At 47.3% G+C, this 20,104-nt stretch overlaps 1 protein-coding gene across 6 annotated transcripts in view; it reads left to right on the top strand.

Annotated features, from left to right (window-relative positions):
• The window catches only part of BIRC6 (baculoviral IAP repeat containing 6), a 2,386,688-nt gene that overhangs the window by 1,445,399 nt on the left and 921,185 nt on the right, over positions 1-20,104 (top strand). For all 6 annotated transcript variants that reach the window (XM_086926902.1, XM_086926900.1, XM_086926901.1 and 3 more), the window contains 3 exons: positions 772-898; positions 5,021-5,131; positions 19,453-19,586. In XM_086926902.1, coding sequence (XP_086783028.1) covers positions 772-898; positions 5,021-5,131; positions 19,453-19,586 — 372 coding nt within the window. The remainder of the gene's footprint in view (positions 1-771; positions 899-5,020; positions 5,132-19,452; positions 19,587-20,104) is intronic.

The following is a 20,104-nucleotide window of genomic DNA, read 5'->3' as shown; positions in this document are numbered from 1 at the left end:
CATTTTGCACGTTCTGTCCTGCAGGTTTTTTGGTTTAGGCAGGTAGGTAGGTACCCTCCACCTGGAGTGGGTCTGCCTGGGGATTCAATTCTTAAGGTAAGGAAGCCACAGGCAGATGTATCGATCAGGAGAACAAGTTACTTAACTTCAGTAGCACTTTTTTTGGTATCTACAGTATCTGCCTATGGCTTCCTCACTGACCCCCACCCCTCCCCGTTGCCTGTCTGTTTATACCCAAAAAAATCAGTGTATTTTTTTTAATGATTTATTGTTGGAATCATGTTATGTTTGGCACTAAGAAATGCCTAAGAAGAGAAGTTTCCAGGTTTGGCTGTATTTGTATATTGAATATACTTATGAAAATGTCTGTTCACCCGTTCACCTCGAAGGCACGGACAAAAATGGGTGGAACTGACGTCAGCACGCCAATGAGGTCTTCTTATGGCTCCAATGACGTCACACGGAGTCTTGTGCAAAACCGTATCATTATGACGTCCACGTCAAAGTGGAGAACTGAGGAGAAAAGTTTCTGTAGAATGTTGCGCATGGGGGTAATTCATAAGGTGAGGAATCCACAGGTTGATACTCTATGCACCAGAAAAATCGTTACCGAAGTTAAGTAACTTGTTTTTTCTTTGGAAAGAATAAGCTGTTTTTGGGTAATTGATGGAATCCTCCGGATTTGTTCTGTTTTAACATGAAGAATGCCCTATCTGTATTGCAAATGTACAGCATGTGTTCAATCAAATGATAATCAGTCTTTTTTTTCAGCTCGAGTCTCTTCTCCAGTTATGGCTTACATTAAGTCTGAATTCAATTTGCTCTGGAAGTAAGGAGAATGGGGGTGAAATTTTCCTCTATAATGCGAATAGAATACCAGTTATTTCCTTAAGTCAAGGTAGGTTATTACAACACTAGTTAATTAATGTGGAAGAATGTAAAAATTATATTTAGTTGAGGAGAGTAAAGTTTTTTTTTTATTGGTTTTTATTTTTTTATTTATTTTTTACTGCTATTTGTTTCATAATCTGCAGCCGATACTGCATATTGGCATTCATAATATATAACTTGTCGAAGAGGTTGTGCATTATTTTGCTGTATCTTGATTGGGTGTTTTCATCCCATATATACAGTAATGTAATCTGGGGTGTATTTGGTTGTGATCTCCATTACTTTTGGAGGTAGTTATCGATTCCACCACAGACATTTTTCAGGCTTGGGCAGTTTAGCAGTGTTTGCCAAAACTCACATTACTTCCTCCCTCCTGGCATCCTTTTGAACACTTTCCAGTCTCAGTCTGCCCAAACAGGACTAATTATGTGCAAATGTAGTATAAGCAAAGCAGTATTTTTAACTGAACCAGTATAAAATCTCAGGTCATAGCTATCATAAATCATTTTATTCTTTTTACAACATCTCAATTTTTTCACACAGTAAAACACTCAATTGTACAGATTTAAAAAAAAAAGTTTGCCAAAGTTAACTGTCTTTTTTCTCCAGTACTCAGTTGCTATTTTTTAATGGATTTCTCAGAATGTATTTCATTTGGGGACTTAAATGCCAAATCATAAGGGTGAATTTGTGATCATTGTTTATACAGAAAGTTATGTACATTCTTAAATGCGATAAAAGATCCCACTTGAATGTACATATTTTATTAAATTGGGGAGCATTTTAAAGGCTAATGCTGTGCAACATTCTAGGGATATTGTCATGTTAAAATGCAGATAGATAACATTAATATTAAACTGTTTTTCATTTTGCTGCTGCTTGAATGTTGTACTCCTATACTGGATATGTCCTCTCCATCCTGAGGGTACCTTGCTATTTGGTGATGATACCAAAAGCTGCTTCTAAAGCTGTTAATTTGCAGAATTCTCTGTGGCTAGTAATAAGCATGTAGGTCTATATTGGCATTTGTAGGTGTGTTTCAAATGGGATGCAGCTAAGTCTTAATTTTCAGCCACAATTCATTTCCCTTTAAACGGATATAACCAAAATGTTTATTGAACCTTTGTTTCATGCAATTGGTTATTTTTCATCTTTAATCTGACCTAATATATGTATGCTGATTCTTGGCAAAGATGGCACTGAGGCAAAACCCAAAACCTTCTGATATTCAGGCACCTCATTTAGACCCCAGCAGTATAAACACCGGTATCTACATGCACTGGAAACCAAGACAGAAAATTTTGTGTTTAAGATGGCATCCAGGACAAGGTAGCAAATTTCTGTTTGTTTGGGAAAATCACATTGAGTGAAGCTCTGCTGCAATTTGAAACTGGTGCTGTCACGTCGAACTAGTAGAGTGCCATCTAAGTGCTACCATCCAGACATTAGTGCTTGTTTCAGTTGGCCAAGGTTAGAGCCTTTCTTCAAGCGCTTCGACTAGCTCTTCCTCAATTTTAATATGCAAGAGAAGATTACACTGGGTGAAACCAGCCAGTCCCAAAGGCTCCAATAGAGAGAAAGTAAGTTGTTATAGTGACCTTCATGGGCTTAACCAACTCCATTGTGGGACTGTTTTGCTAATCTAGTATTCTAGGTAGAGGTGCTAGAGGCGAAGGAGAGGCTTTCAGATTGAAGGGGTAATATTGGCCTTTGTTGAATTCTGAATCATCTCTCTTGATTTGCTCCATTCTCTCGCTCCTCATTGGTCCTGCTACAGTGGAATATATATAAATGACCACTGAGACTGTGCCATCTGCTGTGTAGTGGCAAAGAGTCTCCTTTAATCTCTGCCTGTATTCCATGTAAATAATAAAAAGTGTATCTGCTGTTAGTAACACAGAGCCTATCTCATATTGTACTTGTAGGTTATTAGAAAGAGGAGGGTACTCTCTTACTGACTGCACTGTGTGATGGAGCCTCTCCTCCTCTCTCTTTTTATAAAATAATCTACTTTTCTTTTACTCATAGTTTTTGGTAATGCTTTCTCATGGATGCTTTTACGTGCAGATTCCTCGTCAAGCCAGACTGTATTTCTAAAATATGATGGTAATGCTCCAGCGTTCTGATGGGTGGCACGTTTGGCTCTGCAGTGACTTACTTTCATCCGAGGAAGTACCTGAACAGAGCGGCATTATGAGATAATCTCTGCTCATTGACATCAGTTCCTTTATTTCCCACTCCTTGACGCGGTTTCCGCTCCCATATTTCCTAGTCTTCTGACATCTTCAAAATTCACAGTTTGCCGGGGAGGATATTTCCACCGAAAATATTCAAATTCATCGCATAGTGCAAGTGTTTGAAGCAGATGTCAGTGATGTTCTCTTTGCGAGATGTGTCTTTGTGACTTAGTTTCCCTTCCCAACTCGAAGTTCTGAGATAAGTGTACGCTCAGGCGGAAGACATCGGGTAGCAGGAGGTTATGCTGTCACTCTGCATAAGAAGAGTTTGCAGTTGAAACAAAAGACGCGCTCCAAGTTGCTGGGCTGCTTGTGATCTCGATCAAGAAGCTGTTCCCAACTGAAGTTGTTCGCATTCCTGCTTGAAGTCTTCCAATTAGTTGAAGTCATGCTGTAAGTGAAAGTGGTCCCCCTCCAGGCGTATATGACGCAACAAAATTACAGAAGCACAAAACACTTTGCACCCTATCTCTAATCCTGGGCCGTTTCCTCGAAACCAGCACATTCCAAGGATAGAGGCCTTATTTGAATCCGACTCTGACACAGTGTTCTCTGACTCAAATCTTTTCCTCAAGGCATTAATGATGATGATTATAAGGAGGCTTACAGCCTACTACCCCTTCATTGTACTGATGACGGTCAACAGCTCCATTTACAAATTTACAATGGACAAGGCATGTTTTCAGAGACTGAGCTGGACTCGCCACCTGGACCAACAAAGGAAGAAATTGCTTTTTTTGCATTAGTAATGTAAATTGAAGCAGATGTGCTAGTTTTACAGGTATTTTGTGCCTCTTTTGCAGATGTAAGAGACAGAGGGTCACTCCCTTGATTTGGGTATGCTGGCAGCTTAGTGTTTAATCACGAGACACTGGAAGTCGCCTGGTGGCCTGGAGAGAATCACTTCTGGTGTGGGCCCAAGCTGAGAGTATTGCTTACATAAAGAGGATACTTTAAGGGTGCGTCAGATCCCTATAGCTGTTAACAGGGACATATATTGCATGACTTTCAAAACAAGACACTTCCAGATTTCGATATCTCCCCCCCACCCCCACCACGGCACGCTACGGACACTACAGCAGGAGTGGGTGAAGCTGATGTGGCGACCTGACTTACCATTTTGCAACATGCACTCCAGGCAATAGTCGATACCTGTGTATTGTTGATATATCAGAAGGATCAAGAATGATGGAGGAGGGCTGAGGAGTCTTAAGTTGGGCCAGTTTGTCCCTTTTTTTCTGTTGATGTCCATCCTTTGTTGATGATTTTGTAAAGGATTTGCACTTCTGGCAACGCCACATGCTGTAAGCCGATCATGAGCACTCATTAGCAATCTCCATGCACTGAGATATCAATACCTTCTGTCCTTTGCGTACTACCCAATCCATGTTCACTGTTACATGTGAAACTATTGTGTACTACGCATTTTGTGATCTAATACTGCTCCCATGTGTTTTACATATAATGTTGATGTATGCTTGGCAATGTAACTTATCCTTATTTGTTGCCCCCTTAACCCAGTTTATGCTCTCATAATAATAAAACAGATTCAAACAAACTAAATAAGAGTAAGGTGCTGATAAAGAATACAAGCTGAGTGTGTTTTACTGATATGTTGTTAGCACCTATGTATAGCCAGCATTTTGACTTCCAGAGCTTTTCTGTTGTGTTCGAGACAATATGTAGGAGAATGCACTGAGGAACACAACTCTTTTGCATGAATTTCAGCTTTCCATTGATCACAATTAAATCTTCAATCTCTCACTCAACCCCTATTGTGCATTGCTTACTTATTTTTATATAATACATGACTTATTTTGAAATTATACATGAAATGCATTTGACAAGAATACTTGTACATTTTACATCTTTCATCTTGGTTCTTCTTGCAGCCTCCATAACAAGTTTCCTCACTGTACTTTCTTGGTATCCCAATACTTTGTTACGGACTTGGTGCCTTGTACTTCATAGCCTAACGCTCATGACGAACATGCAACTGAATTGTGAGTCTCATTTTCTTGTTTTATACGTTTTTATTTTGAAATTTTATTTAGTGACAAACACTCAATCTGAATGGAAACAATGCATATCAATTTATATCTGCAACATTTGTATTAAATTGCATCTTTTTGACCTTCAAATATTAATTAAACGCTCTTAAAATGGTTAGTGAATATTGGTACTTGCATATAGTTCTGAATTAAAGTTTGAATATGTTACTTAGGTAAACTAATGGGTAACTGTGGCTGTGTGACTTTCCCAAAATAGGGTGCTAAAATAAAGTTCAGGTTTAATCCTGTGTTGTTGCTTGAGAAAGCCTGGACTCTTGCACAACCATAATTTCTAAAAAGAATGCAACCTGGAGAGTCCATGGGGATAATGTCATGCAGGTTTTTTTTGCGTTATGTAACTGGTGGAATATTGTTCAATACCTGGTTTGTTTCGGTGACATTAAAAATCCACTAAACAATAAGACATGTGATTTATTTTTATCCTAGAATCAAGGGGGCTGATTTACAGAACTAATCTGAAACAAAATCCTAAACTTACTACTTTTGCTGTTCACAGAAGGCATTTAGTAGTAGTAAAGTTAGGATTTTGTCTTAAATTAGGATTTTGTTTCAAGTTAGGATTTTTTCTCAAGTTAGGATTTTGTCTTAAGATGTTGTCTTAAAACCAAAATTCAATACAAATGTAAGATTAACTTAAGTTCAATTTAAGATAAAAATTGTAACTTAAGACTAAATCCTAATTTAAGACTAAATCCTAATTTAAGACTAAATCCTAAATCTGAGAGAAACAGGTTAGTATTAGATTCCTTACCTTAGAATATCCCCAGGAGTCAGTCTGGATCCGGGATCTTTTGCGTAGCAGTACCCTTGCGCATCGGTAGGCGTCGTCTGCGGCTCCGCGTCCATCGTCGCCGTTGTTGGCGCCGGGATGACGTCGCCGGAGCCCTCGCGCGCTGACGTCAGTTCTTTTTTCCACGCCAGCAAGCGCCGATCTGGAGAAAGTTGTACCCTAGTCAATTTTTGACTAACTTTTTCGATCCTTTTTGATCGTCTTTTGATGTCTCTCGACTCCGACGGTGCCGGTAGGGATGCCCGGGTTCAAACCCTGCGCCGATTGTTGCCGACTGATGTCGGTAACCGACCCCCATCGTCGGTGCCTTCACTGTCTGGTCCCCGACCACGACGACAAGTCCTGCTCCGGCTGCCGGGCCCTGACGTCCAAAGCTAGACAGGAGCGGTCCTGCATGCGACTCGAGCTCCGGCAGTCGGCCCCGTGCTGCTCGAGGTCCCGGTCCGGAAAGAGGTTGAGGGGCCGGTTGCGGTGCCGGGGTCACCACAGTTCTGGGAGTCGTCATCAGTCTTCGTGCTCTAAGTCCTCAGGTAAGAGGCACAAGAAGTCGAAGAGGCGACACCGCTCTTCTGACTCACCCCGACGCTTGCGTGACGCGGCCGGAGGTTCAGGCAACACTGCCCACACGGCTCCTCATGAGCCGCAGGCGTCGCAACCTGCTCCTTCTCTTCCAGGGGATACTCATCAATAGTCATAAGCACTGAATAGTCCCGCCCTCGTGCGGGACCCCGGAGCAATAGCCAATAATATGCATATATCTACATATATATATATATACATACATATAAATACACATATAATACTATATATATATATCTAGATAATATGCATTATACATATGCAGCCTAAAATAACCATACTAGGCTCAAAAGACTGCCCCCAAAAGCCTGAAACAAATCTTTACATTTGTAAAATAAAGACATATAAATGACATTATATGAAAATGCAAAGAAGAAAGCACTGCCTTTGTTGTCTTTGAAACACACCACCTTTATTTTCAAAGGTAAAACAGGCAGGACCATAGAGGCAGCTTTAGCCTAGATAGGCTGCATTGTAACAATAGGAAAAAAACTGGCGCCGTGCCTTTAAGACCTCCAGGAACCTCCAGGCTCCCATCATGCACCACAGGTGACAGTTAGGTCAGTTCTTTTTTCCGGCTCCTTCTGTGAGGATCCTGGAGCATTGAGCTCGCCAGTTGGTGATTCTTTTTCACTTTTTTCTGGTAGTTCTTTCAATTTTTTGTCATTACTCGACATCTTTAGTCTTTTCCTGACTAATTCTACAATTTTTGTGGTTTTTTGACCTTTTTTTCCAGTCAGAATGCCTGCCTTATTTAATAAGTGTCCGGCCTGTGGAAAAAAAATGTCTAAAACAGACCCTCATTCGGTCTGTGTGGCTTGTCTTCCATCCACACACAAGCCAGAGCTTTGCTACCATTGCAGCAAGTTATCAAACAGAACTTTAAGAGAGAGGGAGAAGAGCAGGCTTCAGTTCCTGCATGACAGAGGTGAAACCGTGAGTGGAAGAGAAGAACTTCACTCCAGGAAACCTTCTCCTCAGCGGAAAGAACATAAGGGAAGAGGGGAGAAGAGAAAACATCGTTCCCCGTCGAGTTCAAGGGACAGATCTTCTTCTAGAGTTCCGGTATGTTCGAAATCGTCGAAATCAGCGTCACGTCTTCCGTCGACGTCGAGGTCGCCGTCGAAGAAGGATTCGCCGTCGATGAGAGGTGAGAGACGCCATGAGCGTAGGCGATCCAAGTCTGGCTCCCCTACGACTACGAGAGGACGGGACTCGACGTCGTCTCATCGACGTCGCCGTCGAGAGGCTCAAAAAGTCAGTCAAGGCCGCCGTCAAGAGGCGCTATGACATCGACGTCGAACCGGGAATTGGCGGCTTCGACGTCGAAGAGCCCTGATCAGTCGAGGCACACGACGCCTAGAAAAACTTCGTCGTCGAAGCGCCTGACTCCATCACCCAAGAGACCCTCGACGTCGGGAAGGTCGACGCCGAGGACGTCGACGGCTCCGCCGAGGAGGACGACGCCGCAGAGGACGACGCCGCCGAGGAGGACGACGCCGCCGCCGAAGAGGATGCCGCCGCCGAGGAGGTCGCCGCCGCCGAGGAGATCGCCGTCGAGGAGGTCGCCGCCGAGAAGATCGTCTCGGGAAAAATCGACGTCGAAAAGGCCACGTTCCACGTCGCCTGCAGCTAAACGACCTAGAACGGTTTCTAAAGGCCGATCTGAGGTTTCTGTGGCTGTTTCTGGGAGTTCTTCATCCCCTGACCTGAATATAGTTCAGATCTCTCCAGAGCCTTCAAGAGCTCCATCACCTACAGGAGCTAACATATCTCCTCGATGGTTGGGAGAACTTAGAGACTGGAAGATTAGGAGAATCAATCTTCCAAAGTCTTGGTCCAGGTCGCCAGAGTCGAAAAGAACCGTGTCAAGATCAAGGTCACCTCTTCTTCGAGTGATCCAGTCTCCTGAAAGGCGACAACGTACTCCGCAGAGGAAGTCTCCTTCCGTGAGAAGGCGGACGCCTTCTCCGAGGTCCTCACATCACCGATCCAAGAAACGTGATACGAGATCCTCTACAAGATCTACGAATTCGAAGAGATATTACTCTCCTACGTTATCTTCGACTCCTCCGAGCAGGATATCGCCGATTGATGACGTAATCACTTTCAATGAGGTTCTTTGCCGGGGAGCAGCGAAACTCAATATAGAGATGCCTGTCTCTACTGCGAAGACTACAGTTATCTTCGAAACTTTGCATCAGAGATTATCATCGAGACCTTTACTTCCTCTGGTTCCAGGTCTTTTGGAACCTGCCGAACATAAGTTCTTAACACCGGCTTCTTTGGGAGCGGTCCCCTCACGGATCGCAAAGAAGTACAGGGCTCCGGACGTTGACCCGTTATTTTTAAGAGCGGAGCCGCAACCTGATTCGGTCATCGTCTCAGCGGCACGTAAAAATCAGAATGGATCAACGTCCTCGTCTGTTCCCCCAGACAAGGATAGCAAGACTTTGGATTCGGTAGGAAAGAAGATGTGTGCCACTTCTGCTTCCTACATGAAGGTTGCCAGCTCCTCCGCTTTATTGGGTCGCTATGACCGTTCTCTTTGGGATTCCTTATCCAGATTCGCAGAAAAACTTCCCAAAGAAGACAAGAATGACTTCTTGGAAATACTTCATGAAGGTGGGCTAGTGTCTAATCAGGTGATTAGCGCAGCTGCGGATGCTTCCGATCTATCCACGCATGGCTATGCTCATGGTCTTTGTGCGAGGCGTTCAGCTTGGCTAAGACTTACGGGACTCAAACCTGAAGCCCAGCAACGCATTCTAAACCTGCCTTTTAATGGGAAAACGCTCTTTGGGTCTCATGCTGACGACGAGATGTCAAAAATGAAGACAGAGTTGGATACTGTGAGAGCTGTAGGTCTCGAAAAGAGAAAGGACAATTTTAAGAAAAAATACCGTCCTTATGATCGGAGACAGAGCCAGCAGAGGGTTCAAACCCCTCAATGGTCTTCACAACAAAATCAAGGAAGATCTCAGTTCTCCCAGCGTCGTCCTGGTAGAGGAAGAGGCGGAATTTCCAGACAGTCTGCTCCTGGAAACAAGCAGCAACAGCAAAAGCAGTGAGTGTTTGCTTCCCCTGAGCCCGTTGACCACTCCGGTGGGGGGAAGTGTGCATTTTTACCTGGAGGAGTGGAAAAACATCACAAACGACGCATGGGTGCTGAATATTGTGCAAAATGGATATGCAATCAGGTTCAAGTTTCCACCACCCTCAATTGTTCCTCAAAAGACTGTATTCCATCGTCTTCACCTTTTGAAAAAGGAAGTGTCGGTGTTAATCCAAAAGAAAGCCATCGAGGAGGTCCCAAGGACACAACGTCGAAAAGGAATTTACTCCCGTTACTTTCTAGTTCAAAAGAAAGGTCCAAGCAGGGAGTACAGGCCTATACTAGATCTCAGGCGCCTCAATCAGTTCATCCGACGAGAAAAATTCAGAATGCTGGCGTTACATCAAATAACCCCACTTCTGCATCAAAAAGACTGGATGTGCTCCATAGATCTTCAGGATGCGTATTTTCACATCCCCATTGCCCAAAAACATCGGAAGTTTCTGAGGTTCTGCATACAAACCAATCATTACCAGTTCGCAGTCTTGCCCTTCGGGCTAAAGTCAGCTCCTCGCACCTTTTCAAAGTGCATGGCAGTCGTAGCGGCTTTCCTGAGAAAGAGGCATATCTTCGTCTATCCCTATCTAGACGATTGGCTGCTAAAGAGTGCATCTCCAGCTCTACTTCAACAAAATCTCACGTTCTGTATTCATCAGCTGCGAAGACTAGGTCTGCACGTAAACTTCAAAAAGTCTATCCTCAATCCCACACAGAGGATCCACTACCTGGGCGCACTTCTGGATTCAAAGGACGCAAAAGCGTATCCTTCGGAGGAGAGACTATCATCCATTCTCCTCAAGTGCCAAACAATGTTAAGGACTCTTCGACCAACGGCCAGACAGATCTCGTCTCTGCTGGGATCCATGGCGTCTTGCATTTTCCTTGTTCCAAACGCCAGGTTACACATGAGACCTCTGCAACAGTCACTAGAGGATCAGTGGTCCCAGTTTTCAAACCGATGGGAAGACAAACTGTCACTGTCTCTGGCGGTGCGAATCTCCATTCAATGGTGGATGCAGCGGAATCATCTGGTTGTGGGAGTACCTTTTCAGGAGGACATACCCAAACGATCTCTGGTGACAGATGCGTCCCTGCAGGGTTGGGGCGCTCATCTAGAGTCACTTCAAGTTCAAGGAGTGTGGTCGGAGAAAGAAAAGCTGTATCACATCAACATGTTGGAGCTCAGAGCTGTCCATCTAGCTCTCAAGGCTTTCTTTCCTGTGCTCAAGACATCCTCTCTGCTTGTTCAGACGGACAATACAACAACGATGTACTATCTGAACAAGCAGGGCGGAACGAGATCCAGACCTCTGTCGCTGGAAGCGCAAGCAATCTGGAAGTGGCTTCTGGCTCGGGGTATGAAAATTACAGCTGTACATCTGCCAGGTGTCCTCAACGTCCAAGCAGACGAACTAAGCAGACACTTCGCAGAAGCGCACGACTGGGTCTTAAAAGACGAAGTAATAAAAGACGTTTTTCAAACCTGGGGGTTACCGGAAATCGATCTCTTTGCAGACGCAGAAAACGCAAAATGCCGCGTCTTCGCATCCAGGTACCCACAACAAGGATCCAAGGGGAATGCTCTGTGGATAGACTGGACAGAGACATTGCTCTATGCCTTTCCACCGATTCCACTCATTCCCTTGGTGATCAAGAGGCTGTACAAGTACAAGACAGACATGATTCTGGTGGCTCCGGATTGGCCTCGCCAATGGTGGTACCCGGATCTCCTGTGTCTATCCAAAGTGCCACACAAGAGGCTTCCTTGCTGTCCGGATCTGTTGACGAGAGAGAACGGCAGGGTGTTCCATCCCAACCTGCCGTCCCTGAAGCTAGCAGTATGGTACCTGAGTTCGTCCAGTATGGTCACCTAGGTCTTTCTCAGGATTGTATGTACATCTTAAAGGAGGCAAGAAGGGCTTCTACAAGAAGAACATATGCTTTCAAGTGGAAGCGATTTTTCACTTGGTGTGCAGCTGAAGGTCACGACCCGATTCGAGGTCAGGAACAGGTACTGTTACCATACTTACTTTCTTTGGCTAAAGCAGGTTTGCAGTATTCTTCTATTAAGGTACATCTGGCAGCAATAACAGCATATCGAAAGTCCCCTTCTCAGGGTTCTTTTTTTCAAATGCCAGTTGTAAAGGATTTCCTGGAAGGTCTCAGGAAGGTATATCCTCCCGTGAGGGCTCCCTCACCTCCTTGGGAGCTTAATGTGGTTTTGTCTAAATTGATGGGTCCTCCATTCGAACCTATACATAAAGCTTCTCTTCAACATCTTTCGTGGAAAGTGTCTTTCCTTGTAGCTATCACATCTGCGAGCAGGGTGAGCGAGATTCAGGCTTTTTGTGCAACAGAACCCTATCTCGTTTTCCATGCGAATAGAGTGGTACTTCGGACTCATCCGAGATTTCTTCCTAAAGTAATCTCGGATTTTCACATAAATCAATCAGTGACACTACCTACGTTTTTTGCTACTCCGAGCTCTGCAGCAGAAAGAGCTCTGCACTCTTTGGATTTGAAAAGAGTTCTGAAGTTTTACCTTGATAAAACTAAGAGTGTCAGAAAGACTGATCACCTGTTTGTGAACTACGGTCCTCTAAGAACGGGTTTTCCTGCTACTAAGAGGTCCATTTCTAGATGGATTGTGTCATGCATTCTGTTATGTTATCAGTTGGCACGAAAGCAGCTCACGGGTAGACCTAGAGCTCATTCCACTAGAGGGAAGGCTGCTACTATAGCAATGCTTAAAAATGTTCCTGTGCATGAAATTTGTAAGGCAGCTACGTGGCGGTCGGTTCACACATTTGCCCGCCATTACTGCCTCGATTCTGATGCTCAAGCTGATGCCCAAGTTGGTCAGGCATCACTGAGAAATTTGTTTGGGTAATTCACATAATAGTGTGCTGTCTAGAGGATCTGGTGTTCGTCCGCAGGGTATGGGATGGGCTTGCTACTCTATTCAGTGCTTATGACTATTGATGAGTATCCCCTGGAAGAGAAGGATTAGTTACTTACCTGTAATCCTAGTTCTCTTCCAGGGGTATACTCATCAAAGTCATAAGCACACCCACCCTCCTCCCCGGACGAATACCAGACCTGATTGTGTTTAGCATTACCCATGCTGTGATTACACTGTTATACGCCGTCCAAAAGAACTGACCTAACTGTCACCTGTGGTGCATGATGGGAGCCTGGAGGTTCCTGGAGGTCTTAAAGGCACGGCGCCAGTTTTTTTCCTATTGTTACAATGCAGCCTATCTAGGCTAAAGCTGCCTCTATGGTCCTGCCTGTTTTACCTTTGAAAATAAAGGTGGTGTGTTTCAAAGACAACAAAGGCAGTGCTTTCTTCTTTGCATTTTCATATAATGTCATTTATATGTCTTTATTTTACAAATGTAAAGATTTGTTTCAGGCTTTTGGGGGCAGTCTTTTGAGCCTAGTATGGTTATTTTAGGCTGCATATGTATAATGCATATTATCTAGATATATATATATAGTATTATATGTGTATTTATATGTATGTATATATATATATATGTAGATATATGCATATTATTGGCTATTGCTCCGGGGTCCCGCACGAGGGCGGGACTATTCAGTGCTTATGACTTTGATGAGTATACCCCTGGAAGAGAACTAGGATTACAGGTAAGTAACTAATCCATACCCACGATCCCTGGCCATGAGGTCGCTCACTCCTCCATCGGGTTCCGCGGTGCCTTCGGGCCAAGCGGCCCCAACTAGGTCCCCAAGCGGGCCGGGTGCTTCAGCCCCGGTGCAGTTGGGTGCTTCGGCCCCGGCGCCGTCAGCGACTTCGGTCCCGACGCCGCAGGGCCCTGCTGGATCCGGATCCGGGTCGTCGCCTGTCGACCTTACGACCACGCCGGTGCCGGCCCCCAGGGTGTCTCCTCCGGTGCCGTCCCAGGAGGACGTCGTCCCCGGTCCTACCCTCAATTTGGGTCCGGCGCCGTATTAGAGATGGGTGGCGAGGAGGATTGGGAGGGGTCCGAGGACCCTCTTGCACGTGAGTGCCAGTCTTCTCAGGACTGGGCAGGTGAGCTAGAGGGAGGCGAGTGGTCTGGACACTTCGCCAGACACTGGTTTTGTCTCCCCTCCTACCGTGGCTATGGAGGAGGGGGCTACCTATAGTGTGGTGCTGACGCGGGCTGCCAAGGCCTTGGGCCTTAAGCTCCCCGTCGCGGCCGTGAGGACTAACCGCCTCACTGAGGTCCTTAAACCGCAAGCAAGCTCGGCTGAGCCTCTGCTGCCGTTTAACGAGGCCTTGTCGGACGTTCTTCTGGGCACTTGGTCCAAGCATGCTACAGGTCCGCCTATAGATAGGAACGTGGCCGGGCGCTACCGCCCGGCTCCGGGCAACACATGCTTCCTGTCCACCCACCGAACCCCCGAGAGCCTGGCCATCCAGGCCTCTAACTCCCAGACCGCATTCACGAAGGCTCCCCCGATCGGGAATCCAAGAGGTACGAACAGTATGGTAAAAAGATGTTCTCCTCACTTAGTTTGGTGTTGCGGTCAGTCAACACCGCATGCCTTTTGGGCCGTTACACCCACTCTCTGTGGGACACGGTCGCGGACGTGCTGCCACAATGTCCGGAGGGGGTCCGGTCTAAACTCACCCAAGCCCTTGTGGAAGATCGAGATGCGGCACGGTATTCCATCCGGTGTGGGCTGGATACCACGGACTCATTGGGCAGAGCGATGGCAACAACGGTGGCGATTCGTTGCCACGCCTGGCTGAAGTCTGCCAACTTTTCGGCTGATGTCCAAAACACCCTTATGGAGATGCCATTTGATGGCCGTCGCCTCTTTGGAGACAAGGCAGACAGTGCGCTTGAGCGCTTTAAGGACTCCAGGGCTACGGCCAAGTCCTTGGGCCTCTCGGCCCGCGACAGCAAACTGCTGCATTTCGCTCCTTTCGTGGCTAAGGAAGGGGCGCCCCCACACGTCCTGCCAGCCACGGCCCGCAGACTAACATCCAGCACGGTGGCAGACGTGGTAACCGCCGTGGCGGCGGTTGGGGACAACGGCGAGGTCAGTCCACACCTACCCCTGCAGCATCCGCTTCAAAACCCTCCTTGTCCGAGTTTAAAGGCCCATGTGACGCCAGTGGGGGGCAGGGTTCGCCATCACCTCCTCCACTGACGCACTGTCACATCGGACAGGTGGGTGCTGCAAATCGTCCGAAGGGGCTACTCCCTCCCCATCGAGGCGACCCCTCCAGCCATGCCACTGCAGTACCACCGTGTGTCGGGGATCACTTGAGTCTGTTGCGACAGGAAGTTACGGCCCTCTTGGCCAAGGGGGCCATCAAGCTTGTTCCTGGGCCAGAAGTAGGGTGTGGTTGTTACTCCCACTACTTTCTGGTTCCCAAGAAGGGCAAAGGAGACCTACAACCTATCTTGGACCTGCGGAACGTCAACGGCTTCCTCCGAAAGGAGAAGTTCAAGAAGCTGAAACTGGCTCAGGTCTTAGCTGCCCTGGACCCGGGAGACTGGATGGTAGCGTTGGACTTGCAGGACGCTTATTTCCAAATCCCCGTCCTGCCAGACCACCGGCGTTACCTGCGGTTCACGGTAGGCCACGAGCACTTTCAGTTTACCGTGCTCCCCTTCGGCCTTACCAGCGCCCCTCGGGTGTTCACGAAAGTGATGGCGGTGGTCGCAGCTCACCTGAGCAGATCAGGGGTTTCAGTCTTCCCCCATCTCGACGACTGGTTGTTGAAGGCGGGCTCGCCCTAGACAGTCGTCTCCCACCTCCAGACTACGGCCAGCCTCCTGCACTCAATGGAGTTCTCCATCAACGTGCCAAAGTCACACCTGTGCCTCTCTCCGAAGCTCCTTTTCATCGGAGCGGTTCTGGTCGCGGCGCAGTTTCGGGTTTATCCCCCCCCCCCAAATAACAGGTTTGGGATATTCAGGCTCTGATACCGATCTTTCAGCCCTTATCCCAGTCTCGGTCAAGTTGACCCTGGGGTTGATGGCCTCCTGCATCCTTCTGGTGCATTACGCCAGGTGGTGGATGCGGGCTCTGCAGTGGGACCTGAAGTTTCAGTGAGCACAGCATCAGGGCAACCTGTCTGACTACGTCCTGATCTCGGAGGGCGCTGCGAGTCAGTTGCAGTGGTGGCTCACGAACCGCGATTGCGTCAGCGGCAGATCTCTCTCCCTACCCCAACCGGAGCACGTAGTGGTAACAGATGCGTCCCTCCTGGGATGGGGGGCCCACGTGGGAGAGAGGGAGATCAGAGGCCTCGGTCTCCGGCGGAGTCCCGGCTCCATATCAACCTTCTGGAGCTGCGGGCGATCCGTCTTGCACTGAAGGCATTCCTACCCTCTGTCCAGTGAAGTGTAGTGCAGGTGTTCACGGACAACACCCCGTCATGTGGTACTGCAACAAACAGGGTGGGGTGGGGTCGTGGACCCTTTGTCAGGAGGGTCTGCACCTCTGGCAATGGCTGGAACACCAGGACATCACCCTGGTGGTTCAACACCTGGCAGGTTCCCTGAAATCCAGGGCAGACAAACTCAGCCGCCGGTGCATGATGGATCCCGAATGGCTTCTGAACTCGGACGTGGCGCAAGGTCTCTTTCAGCAGTGGGGAGAGCTTTTGTTAGATCTATTCACCACCGAAGAGAACGCGCAATGTCATCAGTTCTGCGCGTTGGAATTTCCAAGGTGGCACTTGCTTGGCGACGCTTTTCGTCGCGAGTGGAGCTGCGGTCTGTTGTACGCCTTTCCACATATACCACTTCTGCCCAGAGTGCTGAAGAAGATCAGGCGAGACCGGGCCCAAGTCATCCTTGTGGCTCCGGACTGGGCACGAAGGTACTGGTATCCCGAGCTACTCAGTATGTCAGTCGATCCCCCGGTTCGTCTGCCTCTTCAGGAGGACCTTCTGTTGAAGCAGCAGGGGACGGTCCTCCACCCGAACCTGTCCAGTCTCCACCTCCATGTTTGGAGATTGAGCGGCGACAGTTGAGGCCATTTGACTTGCCTCCTGAAGTCTGTAACATCATTCTGGCAGCCAGGCGTCTCTCCACAAAGTCGGTATACGCCTGCAGGTGGAACAAGTTTGTGGCATGGTGCACAGCAAAGGCTGTGGATCCCCTTTCTGCCCCTCTTTTTGAGGTTCTCCTCTTCCTTCTTTCTCTTGCCCAGCAGGGCTCTGCTCTGGGCACCATCAAGGGCTACCTTTCTGCCCTTTCCGCCTTCTTAAGGCTACCTGATCCGCCTTCTCTGTCAAATCCCCGGTTGTTAATTGATTCTTAAAGGGCATCACTCATATGTTTTCCCCTGTTCCTTTCATGATGCCTCAGTGGGACTTGAACCGTGTACTTACTTTTCTGATGTACGCTCCCTTCAAGCCACTTCATAACTGTCTTCTACGTCTTCTTACCCGTAAGACTGCTTTCCTGGTTGCCATCACCTCTGCCAGGAGAGTGAGTGAGCTTCAGGCTCTTTCATCCAAGCCTCCCTTCCTTTCTGTCCATCCGGACAAGGTTGTGTTGCGGACAAGACCCTCTTTTCCTGCCCAAGGTAGTCACGGTCTTCCACATCGGGCAGTCCATCACCTTGCCCACCTTCTTTCCGCCTCCGCATCCCTCTAAAGAGGAAGAGCGGCTCCACCGTCTGGACCCAAAACGTGCTCTCTCTTTCTATTTGGATCGCACACGCCAGTTCCGTGTGGATGACCAACTCTTTGTTGGTTACGTGGGCGCTAAGAAGGGACGGGCGTGCACAAACGGATCATCTCCCCATGGGTTGGTTTTGTGCATCAAGGCATGCTACTCTTTGGCTAAGAAGGAACCTCCTGTTGGGCTGAGGGCTCATTTCACTCGGGCCACGGCGGCTATTACTGCCCTGGGCCGGGGAGTCCCCTTGCAGGACATCTGTCAGGCAGTTACGTGGGCCTCGCTGCACACGTTCGCAAGACACTACTGCCTGGACAGCCAAGTCCGGAGGGATGGCTTCTTTAGCCGTTCCATCCTTCAGGACTTTCTGGTGTGATTATTGGTTCGCAGACCCACTACCGGGGTTGGTATTGCTGCGGTATCTATTCTAAGGAAAGGAATCTAATACTAACCTGTTTCTTTCAGATGCAAGAGTACTTACCTTCTGTAACGATATAGCTGTAAGAAACAGTAGTTAGTGTTAGATTCCTTACCGCCCCACCCATCCTCCCCGTTCTGCGAACCGATATCTAGGGTTAAGGTATCTTCCTTTGAGGGCCCTAGTTTCATGGCACCAGTGTCGATTTCTTGCATGGCTCTGTGGTCCTGGCGTGGAAAGCTATGTACAGAACTGTCGTCAGCGCGCGATCACGACGCCGACAGACGCGGAGCCGCAGACGACGCCTACCGACGCGCAAGGGTACTGCTGACGAAAACTTTCCAGATCCAGCCTGACGCCTGGGGATATTCTACGATAAGGAATCTAACACTAACTACTGTTTCGTACAGATATATCGTTACCGAAGGTAAGTAACTTGTGCTTCAGGTACATCGTGACATACCCTTACAATGTCTAAGAATGGACTCCGATACCATAGGGGTACAGGGCTCATGCCACTGTACCCTCACCTGGGGACTACTGAACCCTGCTAGAGGGGTGGATTACGTAGGCTCCAGGCAGTGGATTACAGGTATAGCACAAAAGGATGTGTGCCATGTCAAGCTCTCTGTTGGAATGCTTTAAAAGCAGCAGAGGTGCAGCTTCTAGTCTTGTCCTTCAGGTGATTCTGAGAACCAAAAAAGTAACTAAATCTGATTGACCTGGTGAGATGTCCCTTCTGAATATATTTCAGCTCCCTCTAAACCCCCCCCCTCCAACCACACATGCAACCACATCATTATTCTGGATAGCAAGATATTCATGAAGAAAGAAATCAACACTGTCTCATCTGCCTGCTTCCACACCCTTTGCATGCTCCACAAGATCTTCAGGTAGCTCCTGGTCAACACCAGAAGGACTGTCACGCAGGCTCTCATCACGAGCAGACTGGACCATGGGAACACAGTCTACATAGGAATCACTGCATGCTTCCTGAAAAGGCTCCAGACAATACATAACTCAGCAGCAAGCCTCCTACTCTACCTCCCTAGAAGGATCCACATAACCCCTCATCACAAGAAACTATACTGGCTCCCTATTCTGAAGAGATGGCAGCTCAAAATGCTGACCCAGGCCTACAAGGCCGTGCATAGTGAAGGACCAGCATATACGAACAAACGCCTGATCTTCCACCTACCGACCAGAAACCTTCGATCAGCCTCCCTCACAGAACCCCACAGATCCGCTGAGCCAGCAGCGTAGGACGCTCCTTTTCTCACCTAGCAGCCAAGGCTTGAAACAACCTCTCACTGCTCTTCAGGACCGCTCCGTTGTTTCAGCAACTTAGAATGGAATTAAAGACCTTGTTTTTTGAATGATCATACCTCCACGCAGCAGCCGACAGCCTCAGCTCCTGGAGACCTTCATGGATGGGTGATTTGCTGCACTTTACAAATGCTTGATTGATTGATGTGTTCAAGTGGCCCAGATTTGATACAGAAAATATTTTCACTATTAACTGTATGGTGATTAGTTACGTGATTAGCTTTTCTATAACTAATTTGCAGAAGGTTTGATACTTTAATGTAGCGCAAGCTGATTTCCAGAGAAAGTAAAATTCACACTGCTAATTGTTGGTGACATTGTTTTACAAAAAGTTCAATTGTCTCTAATTTGTAATTTATTCTTTTTAAGCTGGATCGAGCAGTGCCAGTACATCTCAGGAGAGTACTGCCCAGCTGTTGGTGGTTGATCCTAACCTCGTTCATGTACTGGTAAAATTCCTTTCAGGGACTAATCCTCATGGAACACATCAGCACAGTCAACAGGTAAAAAGATAATGGTATATTCATCTTTGTGCATTGTTTAATCCCTGGTTGTAATTTATTTAATCTCATTCCGTAAGGCCCTTTGCATGTAAATATTGTTTGCCTTTTATTCACTTCAGATTTTATTTTTCCATTTTCTGTGGTGGTAGCCGAGACTACAGAATGGGCCTTCATCCCTAATTACACAATCGCATATTAATGTTGGTAGTGCAGTTTGTAAGTGCCAAATACCAATATCTGAAAGAAACACGTTAGTGTTAGATTCCTTACCTTAGAATATCCCCAGGCGTCAGTCTGGATCCGGAAACTTTTGCGTAGCAGTACCCCTGCGCGTCGGTAGGCGTCGTCTGCAGGCGTCCCCTGCGACTCCACGTCCGTCGTCGGCGTCGTGCGCCGTGATGACGTCGCTGGAGTATATAGACGCCGCCTCCGCGCGCTGACGTCAGTTCTTCTTTTTTCCGCGCCAGTGGACGCAGATCTGAAGAGCAGTACTCCGGTCTTTTGACCAAGTTTTTCGT

Source organism: Lissotriton vulgaris, chromosome 6 (assembly GCF_964263255.1).
Source record: "Lissotriton vulgaris chromosome 6, aLisVul1.2, whole genome shotgun sequence".
NCBI classification, from domain to species: Eukaryota; Metazoa; Chordata; class Amphibia; order Caudata; family Salamandridae; genus Lissotriton; species Lissotriton vulgaris.
Note: the sequence above shows the minus strand (reverse complement) of the source record. Positions and strands in the feature narration are given on the sequence as shown.